We start from the raw sequence: 11713 nt of genomic DNA, 5'->3' as shown, positions 1-11713 counted from the left end.
TATAATTCAAATAGATATTTATTCAAAAACATATCGTGACAAAACATATACGTGTGTGTAGGCCGTAAGTCGATGATGACGTTGACATGCTCACACACACACACTTTTCAACTATTTTCTGTGTTCTTTTTTTACACTTAATATTTATATTATATATGTTTGTCTATAGAATTGTATTGATAATGCTATTGTTTCTTACATTGTACATATTATAATAATTATTTATTCCATTTCTTGTGTTATTTTTTGAATATATTTTTTTCTTTATTCATCATTCTGTTGAATATGTCTAGTTTAAATTATGATGATACATAGCGTATAGCCAATACTCAAATAAACACTGCTGTTTGCTATGCTACATGCAATGATAGACTTTTCTGTAATTTCGATTATACCAAACTTGTCCCGCGTTTTTCTCCATTCATATCAATTTTCAAAATCTGAATACAAAAGCGTGTCCCCCTATTATACCTTTTATATTGTATCGCATCATATCCTTGTGTTTATACGCATTGACCGTTTACATTGATCGTACCAAAGAGCTCGTTCAATCGTACATGGCAGTGTAGAATGGTTGAATAATTTCGCTCTATATACTGTTAGTAATTTTGGAATATTTTCTTTTTTGTTACGAGGTTCGCAAGTTTGGACACCAGTCCTAATCCCGTGATTAAAAGATTAGAGAGAGAAAAAAAAAAAAACGTTTAGTAAAATTAAAAATGAACTTTCCTATTAATGTTTTAGCTTACGTTATGAACTATGTATAAGTGGTACGTACATGTACAATTATGCAATTGTATTCAACAAATCCGGTTATATGTATACACGCAGGGTTTACATCCGTAAAATAAGGAAAATATTCCTAAAAATTTCTATGTACTCAATACTAAGATCAGTAAAGTATATCATACAATAATCAATTCTAAATCATTCACGGATTTTTGATATTAAAATCACGAAAATTGCGCAGCGTGCGGGAAATTTCACGCATGATAATTTATTTGTTCATATATTCATTCTTATGATTACAAACTTAATAAAACACGGTAGTCCCTATCCAATATCCCTGTATTCTAGGCATATGAATAAAAAATTACTGTCACTTAAACGTTTGCGCTGGTTCCTTTCTTTCCAATGCGGAACAACTCTGTCAAAGGATACGTGAATCTTAGAAACAAAAAAAAAAATAACAAAAAAAACAATCTTAGTCCCAGTTACGACGAGGTAAAGGGTTATGAAATAATTCGCTGTATTTATCATATGAATTCAGATCATTGTACTATCTTAGTACAACAGCAACTTCATAAATGATTTGTGAGGAACGATATTTTCATCCGGATTAACAAAGTCGTAAATTATTAAATAACTGAATTTTCTGATTAAACCTTTATAAGACCTTATAATTATCTACAAAATAGTCAAATAATTGCAAATTATTATTCAGTCCCAAACTGTCAAATCAAATCAGCCCCTCTGCCAAATGGTTTAGCACAATGGGTAAAAGAATAATCACAGACCCTGAGGCGTTCAACGCTCCTATATGATCAATTCGTTTTCTCTCTGGCACGAAAAATGTAACAAAAAAGGTGAGAAATTAAATTTTTTCAAATTGTCGTATCTAATCAAAATATTATCCTTCTATAATGATAATGTTGTATACGAATATTAAATTTTTCAGGGAAACAAGAATCATGTATCCCCTTTTAAATGTATAGTTAACGTACATTAAATTTGTGCAAAATAAAATGAGTCTCATTTTTGTTTTAAACCAACTTCTAAGTGGCTACGTCAACTCACTTTCTGCACGCTCAGATTACGCTGTTTGGAAAACTCTAATGCTCGTGGTTCATATGAATATCGAAATATGGACTATAGGTTTTTTCATGCTCTAAGAATTATATTATGCAGTGTCAGATAGATTTTGGGGATAGTATGTTATGCAAAAATTACTGCAGCCTGGCACATACAGATATGTATACGCCTGATTAGTAAAATATTACAAAGGCATCAATTATAATAGTTTAAACATGTGAGATCATACCACATTACTGTAAAACACGCCGGATTTTTCGTCCCTCGCTAAGACGTCGTTGAGATATACACATAACAAAGCCACACGTTGTACCTCGTCAGGTCACACAATTCTGATACTTGTTTAGAAAAATTCTTAATCAATGAAGCGATTTGCTGTTAAAATCATCATTAATTTTTTGACGTAAATATAACAATAGTAATAATAATAATGCCAACAACTGAAGCTGTTCACTTTTAACCACAATATTCACGGTCAAATTGAGGTACTGCGGATGACCCATATTTTTCAAGGATTGATAATCTAGCACGAAGATGAGACTTTTATCAATCTGCACAATTTGATGGTTTAATACACTGAGACTAAATTAGTCCCTTGGAAGTGGCCTAACTCATGTCAGCGCTCGAGATAATGGTAATGAGAAATAAGAAAAAAGAAAATAAGAACTTTTCATCAACTATGATTGATAACTGCAGATTGATAACTACGTGCAATGTATGTTTATTTCTTACTTCGTTTGCTTCAGCATTTAGTTGTCGTAAAAAAATACACTTTTCTTCTCCTGTTTCACAACTGTTCCATACCTGGTCTCACTTCCAATAATTGTTCAAAAGCAATGTAACGATTCGCTCGAGTCAGTAGACAGTAAACGCCAATGTGCGTCTCCTACTCAATGCGTACACTGATATCATCCGCGTGTTGAAAAGTACCTTTGTCGTTCAAATAAGACTTTAAAACGTCGATTTTCGCGAGCATTAGTTTATTATTTTATCTAGAGACACAAAGAGTAGGTATATTGCAATAAATAAAAATTATCAATTGCCCACGATCCAACAATACCAAGACCCTGTTAGAACCTGGCCCTAATATACACCGCCGAAGCGTCGTGTTCACCATAACCAAGGCGCTTGGCATGTTTATAAACTTCATTGGCTGCTGCTGCTAACGGCAAAGGTTGTTCCAATTGATCGCTCATTCCCAGCGAAAGTCTCAAGTCTTTTTGCATGTGCTGAAGTGGTAGCTGTGTTGGGAAGCCTCCTTCAATGATAGCTGTGGAAAAAAGAATACTCGTGTTCATATCTTCATAGTTATACGCTTTAACAAACGCGGAAGTATAATAAAGTCTGGTAGTGGACACGTATTTTTGGAAACGTGATTAAAGAGTTACTTATAACATTTATCTTGTATGCGTTAGAATTCAAATGTTATACGTGGAAAGTTTTGAGAATTGGTGCATTTGTGGATAAGATGAGGTGGTTTGTAAAAATTAATCAAGCACGCTTGTCATTTCATGATGATTTAACCAATTTTTTCAAGAACGGACATGAAGTGTCCCCTACATTTTATAAGGACGATTAAGCCATAGTAGAGTAAAATATAATTTTTCAACTAGCCATTTTGTAAAAAGTTTTATGCTTTCAAATCATTTGTATTCGTTGTAACTTGTGGGCTGCGCGGAACAGGTCAAGAAAATTGATCGATATTCGTTCATTGAAATTACATCAGGCTGGGGGTAAGGTGTTTGATGCCCACTACTAGAAACCCTCCAATAATCATCTACCTACCTTTCCCTTTATCAAGGACAGCAGGACAAGCCAAAGAAGTGAGTTCCAATACTTCAAGCACATCTTTTTGCTGGAGTCCAGCACGATCGGCAAGAGCCATACTTTCGGCAAGACCAGCCAAAGTAACCCCAGCCATTAATTGTAAAACCAAGTTCATTTTCGAGGCATTGCCAACTTCGCCAAGGTAAAAACTGTTTTTTCCCATTGCTTCAAAACAGGACTGACACTCGTCGAATAGAGAACGGTCCCCAGCAGCCAAAATAACGAGTGTGCCTTCCTGAGCCTGCGTTTTGCTACCTTGTACTTGGGCCTCGAGATATCGTCCACCCTTTGCATTTATTGCCTCTGCAATGTCCTGTGATGTTTCAGCGTCAATTCCTGTCATTTCAACATATCCTTTATCTGGTGATATTTCCATGAGAACTCCACAGTTACCAAACACCATCTGAAACAAAGAAAAGTACACTAAACGTAGTAAAAAAAACTTCAAATAATCAGCCTTCATACTTTGCCACCAGATTTTCATTATATTTGGGTCGCGCAAAATGGATTCCTTATATGATTACATCATCGTATACTTACATCTTTTGCAGCCTGGGGATCAGCTACGCAAGAAAAGGTAATGTCGGCTGCCAAAACTACGTCTGATGGTGTTAGTCCTTGTTCAGCGCCAGCCTTGACAAAATCTGTACACTGAAAAAAATATAAACAGAATTCTGTTAGGTAAAGACATGAAAATTAGTAAATATTAAAAATGCTTATAAAAATATTGTTTCCTTCAACGAGTGATCATGTCGTTATTTTCTAGAACACCTACGTACTTAAAAATACAATTTTTAATGCTAATTTGTTCTGATTATTTCTGGCTTTTGATATAATAAATTAGTAGCTAGAAAATCTGGACCTTTTTTTTCCATGTTGATAAATGCTAATTAATTGTTTTTCATGAGAGGAATGATTTGAATTTTTTAAAAATTATATCTCTTTAATTTAAATTTTTTTAAATTTCAAGTGGAATCATTCGTTTATTGATAAGGGTTCGTCGCGGAGTTGATTCGGTCCTAGCACGGGGATCAGGCGAGGTGCAGGCGACACCTGTTAGGGTTTCTCCACACTAGAAACAAGTACCGAAACCAACAGACAGATGGCGCCAGGGCGGATACCCGGACGCCATTTGCTTCTCTCAGTCACGTAGGCAGCTGTTCTTTCCAGCCGTTTGCGAAGGAGGTGGAACGACGCCGCCACATCAGCAAACGACGCCATGATGATATTGACGAAACCTGAATTTGCTTTAAGGAAGAAAATGCAGTCTCGCCCCCTCGATCGTTGAGATATTACTTAAGGAAACCGAATTACGATAACATTTTTTTTCACATTTTCAAATATATTTAACGGAAAAAAATGTATACGTAATTATTACAGCAGCTTAATTCAATATCTTTTTGTAGACAACTCATAATCTGCAGCGTAATATTTACTCATATTTTGCAGTCCGGGACATGTTATTATAAAAGGTCATCGTTCAAAGGTGTTCAACGATAGACTTTGAGTAAAAAAATATGCTTATATTATTGAGAGTTTGAGCGACTAACTGGAAGAAAATATTGAAAATAACACTCATGCAAAACCGCTATTCCGTTGTTAACATCTTCAACAACTCTTGAATACATCAGCTGTGTCCGATAAAATTTCATACATTTCATAATATACACGAAAGCTGCCTACGTCAACGAATAGGTGATTAAATTTCGGCAAGTCGATTGCATGCTTGTGTAAATATATTCATATACGTGAGTAAGCATATTAAATAGTACGTTAGCTCGAGAATATGGTACAAGGAATGGCGTCGGTTGTGTAGCGTCGGCGTATCAGTGTACCAGAAACCGTCATAATTACCGTGCGTGGTCGTTATACACGTTACGAAGTCAGGAACCGAAAGTCGTTCCACTCCAGAGAATGGAACGAAGCAATAGAGAAACAATATGTGGGTGTATCACCCATGTAAAAGAGCCAAACTTTCAAGTAGCATTAAAACAAATATTAGAAAAAAATGAAGGAAATAGGGAAATTCTAGATTTGAAGAATCTAATAAAAAAAGCCAGCGACCAGAATGACGAACGAAATGTGTCTGTTGCTGTTGGTAACGTGCATGCGACATCCATCTGGTCAATTACATGAATGTCGATGCCACGTCGACTGCAGCGCAAACAGTTAACAAAATCCTCCGCCTTCGTGCGTATAAAAGCATATATAGGTATGCATGAATGACGAAGGAAGCGAGATATCATACTCAAGCAGCGAAACCGACACCTTCGTAGTTTTGGCAAATCATTTTCGTTGCCTGAATTTTTTCTTTGTTGAAAGAAAACAGTCATATTTTATTCGAGTTAACCACAAGTTCGACCGACTTATTATACTATACAACAACAGGATGGTATTGATTCAAACCGAAGAATTTCACAAAAGTAAACAAGAAACTCGAGTGACTGACACAGCTCGGCATATTACACATGTATGTAATATGTGTAAAACCGTGGTCGGTTGCAAGGCAAGATATATGTGGCTACCCTTGAGTATTGGTTACCAAATTGTACCTTGAAACAGTGAACGTAATTTAATCTACGTTTACTGTAGGTGAATTCTGGTTATGCATTTTGGCGTATAGGTATTTTCCATAAAGTCACCAGCAATGCCTAGCCTTTGTTCTCATTTGCTAGTTGATAATGCAATCTTCATTGGAGGAATTTAATTATTGTCAGATCACGTAATGGAGATAGATGTGATTCTGTACATAAGTATATAAGAAATTTGGATGAGAATAATAAAATATTGCGAAGGTGGGATGTTTGTCTATTGTAAACTGAAATTGGGGTCACACTTCAATTCGGTTAATTGGAGTTTAAGTCATCTTCAACACGAATTAAAGATAAAGAATTTCCGCTTTACAACGTTGCCATTAGGTCAATAATTTCGTAGCTGACCTACCGGTATACCTTTTTACGGCGCAAATTGAAAATCTGATTTGACTGAACAAAATATTCAATCTAGTTGAAGATCCTTGAATGAAACATTGAGTGTAGCGATCTTTTCAAACTATAATGAAATCGGTCGTGAAGTTCCACAGAGCAAATTCGGTTTGTTGAAAACGAATATTTTTCTTCGTTGTATTCACGGGAAAGATCGAGTTGATTTATTGATCACTAATTATTTTTTTTTCCTCTTGCGGAATCGTTGATCCGATAGATCAAAGGGTCTAATTTAGGAATACAGTAATCAGATCCCTTCTGACGGAAGCTCAGTCGGATAGAACGATCTGAATAAAGGTCGGTATACTCGAGGGGGGTCGCAGGAATCGTAACTGGTTTATCGCGAAGCGTGTTACTACGGGGTTTAACTTCGTTGTGGTTTGGTGACCGTGTCGTTAAAGCATAATCCAATCACCGTTAACCTCCACAGTGGTATAGGGATCAGTATGGAGTCACGATGTAATTGGTGAATGTTGTACACACATCACAATCCAGGAATTCAAAGAATATCTTGGTTCTTGTGAATTTTATTGTTTATAAAAGTATGGCTGTACATTGTATTTTTAAGTTTTGTATACGTATATGGATAATAAAGTTTTCTTACCATGCATTACGTCTCGAAAAGAGCAACAGCATCATTAGCGGATAATCTGTACGTCAGTTCAATGTTTACAGATAAGAACAAGACGTTTTTAAAGATTACGACAAGCGTAAGTCATTACGGTAAAATGTGTCGGGAATTTTGTTTACACGATGATTGGAAACATTTTTAATACAATTTGTGATTTTTTAACCATCGATATTACACATTTATACGTGTGTATATGCATACAAGACTTCGGTGCTTATCTTAATCGATTTAGATATATCAAGGCACCTTAACGGCCCTGACTGTTTCAGTCGCTAGGTTGATTTTCAATGCTAAAATAAGAAGACTCCTAGGAATGTTCAAAACAATTTTGGATATCTTTGATATTCATTTAAATCACGGCAACTTATGCGTAACAATCTTCTCACTTTTCTCAGAACTCAGTACAACTTCGTTTAGAATGAATTAATTTGCGCAAAGTCTATAATGAAAACCTCTGCCAAAGCACTGCTTTTTATATAATGCTATTGGCTTATCAATTTTTTTCGAACTCATTAATTTGCATCGCACAAAAATTTTCATGATCATTTGCATATGCTAATGTACAAAATCAAGAAAAAGAAAACCTAATCGTTCGATCGAAGCAAAAGGTCACAACCGAACACTCGACACTCATGAGTTTGATAACCTTAAATTAAATGTGACTCCTAACGTTACACGGCAAAGATTACTATATCTCAGAATCAATTAGTTAACGGAGTCAGGTTAAATTCTACAGAAAATGGGAAAACTTTAACGCCTGGATTGGTACGGTATAAATGAATATCGGAGCTGCACTTAACCTTTTCATATTCTCCTACAGCCCCGTAACAGCCTTATAACGTGTAAGGAGAAAATGCGCGTTGCTATTTCATTGGCAATAACAGATGAAATTGTCATAACTGGATGTGTGTTGACATAATTGAGTATTCCTTGGAGCATGTTTTGTAGTAATAAAATGAAAAATGATCAACTGGTTGCGTTTCGCTCTAACGTAATTTTTTTTTTTTAGCATAATCGGAGCTTTCGATAAATACAATTTTCACTGCTGACCTGGTTTAGTTTCGTTCAATTATATGGTTTTCATACAAAAAGGACTATAGTACTGAAGTCGGCAGCTGTTTACAAGGTGCTAAAACCAATTGTACAAAAACCGACGTTGAACGACCTCGGATTAATAATGATTAGCAAATCTCCATTTTCGCGAGTTTTCGAAAGGCAGGCCAACACACAGTGTCTGCAAAATCCAAGCTGTCCACATTGAATATGTTCCGAGTAGGCATGTAGATTCTGGTATAGAATCATATACATACTGCGTATTCGTCACATGTTCGCTAATCCAATTTACGGTTTACCGTGTCACCAGTTTCCGTATAAGGGACGGACACACCTACGGCTGTGTATATAGAGACCCTAAAAGTGCCGTGAGAGTTCAAGGTCGTTGAGTAAAACTTTCACGTTCAATTCCCGACGAATATACACTCTGCACGTGATACCAAGACCCAAAGAGGAAACAGAATTTTTTCAAGTTATTTTTCCAGTCGGCGCAAAACCGTTGAAAATCGCAATTACGTCATGTCATATAATCTTATCTGTATACGTTGTATGTTTTACGGTTCATTTCAGTTAGCTTTTTTTTCTCCATTGCCGAAACAACTTTACCCACATGGTGCAAGCTTACGTAACCTGCAACCACCGAAATCAGAACTAAGAATTTAGACCACCACCTGCGAGCTTTGGCACTCGGTGACATTGTTTCATAAAACGACTGACCTTACCGAGTGACCTTTAAGTACAAATATACGGCCCATCTAACCGGGATTTTGATCTTTGAAATGGTACGTGATCATCATTTCTTTCAGCAAATAACAATATAGTAATGTTCATGATATATTTTAGTCGAATGCGCCCGTTCAGAAATAATAGTATTCTTCATTTATAAATTCACCAAACTTTTCCCAATACTGTCCAGTGACTAAAGCATAATTCTTACAGTCGCATACAGCGGTTTTGCCTTTTCATATTCTCCACCGAAAATTTTTCCAAGAAAAAGATTACACACCCACAAGTTATGCGATGGTGGAACGACACCAAGTAATCATCATCATATAAATGTATTTCGCTATGTACTGAACCCTGATCCTGTAAGAGATTATGAAATTTTACCGGGCAGGTAAACGTCCCAGTGATAACCCAGGAAACGACCCCGAGGGATCTGATTCGATAAACAGTTTTCGCCCGTCCGACAAATCGTCAAACTAATAACCAGACGTTTCACCGTCGAGAATCGTATCCGATAAATAGAGGAAAAGAACGGTACATTTTAGTTCAATTCTTGGAGAGACCAACGAGCCAGAAACAGCCCGGACAGACATACCCTAGTTGTGAATCTGTCCCACGGTAACAATAACTCTGTTGTAATATTCGTGACGAGCTGAGGTTAGTCGGTTATAAAAATATTTGTTCAGTACCTCATAGTGTACACTATCATCTATCGTAAGACTAGGAGTAACGGACATCCCAGTCCATTAAATTGGTATTCGTAAAGTATGAGTGGGTACGCGGTTCGTTGATCACGATTTATTGATCGCTGCAGGGAAAAGAAAAAGTCAAGTATGGAGTATGATAAAGGTACATGTAGATGTACATTATACACAAGTTATGCAGTTATGGTTATTTTTGTTAGAGTTGCCTGCATGGGTACTATTATGATTGTCGGATAGCTCAAAATTTGACACGTGGAGGAAAAATCGTTTTTCTCAATATTTGCAGGACAAGCCAACAAGCATACGTGAAAAAGACTGAAGACTAAAACAACAACAAAAATCTAAATTTATTTCTGTAACGATTCATGATCTGTTCCAAACAGTTTCTATAGTTTTCATTTTCTTGTTCACGTAGGTATGCTGCTGTCTACCTGGTCGTAGGATTCCTTGGTATTTCGCCCATCCCGTCCACTCGGTTACAACAAAATTGTCTTTACACTTTGCCCTTGCGAAGTCCTTGGCATTTGGTTGTACCTGGGAGAAAAGGCTCCCCTCCATTCTACCGCATTAGTATCGATTCTGGCTGTTAGAAAGCTTTGCCCGCCTTATTTTTCGTCATTTCGTATTAATTCAACAAATTAACCGTCCCATACATCGCCACACGCACAAGATTCATTTCACTCCTCGCCCATTTCAAGGTCTGCTTTTCGGACTCGATGCTCCGCAACTTACTCAACCCTGAGGGCTTGTTCTCGTGTTAAATGTACACATGCGTTGTAGTTAGGATAAATTTGTGTAGGCGAGACCTAGATTACGCCTGTATATATATTTGCAATGACTATGTCGATGTAGCAGCCGCGACTCTCCTGGGGTACAATATACTTTCAGCCGTGGTCCAAAATACAACTCCACGGCCATTACGGAGAAAATATGCGAAACTCGGGGGTACCAATATTAAGGCAGCAGATCGCGTGCCGCGAAAATTTTATACATGTCTACCAGCCACGATTAATCAAAAAGAGTTCAATCCATTTGTCACAGTTCAACCATACGTGTATTGCTGATGATGATGAAGAGAAAGAGTCGGCGCTAAACACGCAATAAGACGTAACGCGGGTTAACCTTGACCGGTATAAAGCATATTCAACATCATGTAATAACCTAGTCAGCATATTATTTTGTGTGTTTTTTTTTTTAATCCAAGTTCCAGGGTTTCCAGTTGAAGTGAAATTTTTTGACGAGTCCAGGTTTTTCAAACTGACAAGATGCAATTCATTATAGATAGTTTTGACGGACGCGAAACGTTCGAATTATTTAAACTCTCTGTTTTAATAAAATTCCCAAAACTTCGGTTCTGAAGTAATCTGAATCAAGATAAATCGGCGACGAAGGTGTTGAGTTTTCAAAAGAATTTCCTCCACAATTCGACGATTCAGTATTTTCTATTAGTTCGAATACATTCTGGTAGCGACTTGTTATACCTGCCACGCGGTTACACGATTGTCATTTATTTGCGGAAGTTCGTTGATTAAAGCTTGTCAGAAGGTGTTAAAGTTGAAAACGTGCCTGGGCTGGACGATCGATTTTACCTAGGATTAATCCCACAGGCTTAACGTGACCTAACCTAGCCCAACCAAGGAGAGACGATTCTGAAAACTTTCGAATGTTCTCAATACCGTTACGGCATCAATGCTGACGTGAGTCCATTCTATTTCTATACGTGGAACACATGCATAGACAGTGGGCACATCCGCATGCGGCTCATCCACGTTCGTTTGGTAATTTCACTTTCCACAGAGAATTCGTTTAATTATAGGACTCCCTTAGAGTCGACAGACGGGAGTCAACTATGTTGTTCCATCGTTCGATTCGGAAGGTTATTTTTAAAACTGGTTATCCCAATGGTATGTTGACACGTACGTAAGCAACCCAGATGAAATGCGCAGCCAAACGATAAAGCTGAGTAAACAAGAAAC

General features: G+C 36.9%; 1 protein-coding gene across 1 annotated transcript in view; it reads right to left on the bottom strand.

The window, feature by feature from the left end:
- The window catches only part of LOC107218395 (putative oxidoreductase GLYR1 homolog), a 38546-nt gene continuing 26833 nt past the window's right edge, over positions 1 to 11713 (bottom strand). Inside the window, exons 8-10 of the mRNA XM_015656251.2 lie at positions 4180 to 4290; positions 3598 to 4042; positions 1 to 3082 (exon numbers count right to left, since the gene is read on the bottom strand). Coding sequence (XP_015511737.1) covers positions 2883 to 3082; positions 3598 to 4042; positions 4180 to 4290 — 756 coding nt within the window. The 3' untranslated portion in view covers positions 1 to 2882. The remainder of the gene's footprint in view (positions 3083 to 3597; positions 4043 to 4179; positions 4291 to 11713) is intronic.

The sequence above is a fragment of the Neodiprion lecontei genome, chromosome 6 (assembly GCF_021901455.1).
Source record: "Neodiprion lecontei isolate iyNeoLeco1 chromosome 6, iyNeoLeco1.1, whole genome shotgun sequence".
Taxonomy (NCBI): Eukaryota; Metazoa; Arthropoda; class Insecta; order Hymenoptera; family Diprionidae; genus Neodiprion; species Neodiprion lecontei.
Note: the sequence above shows the minus strand (reverse complement) of the source record. Positions and strands in the feature narration are given on the sequence as shown.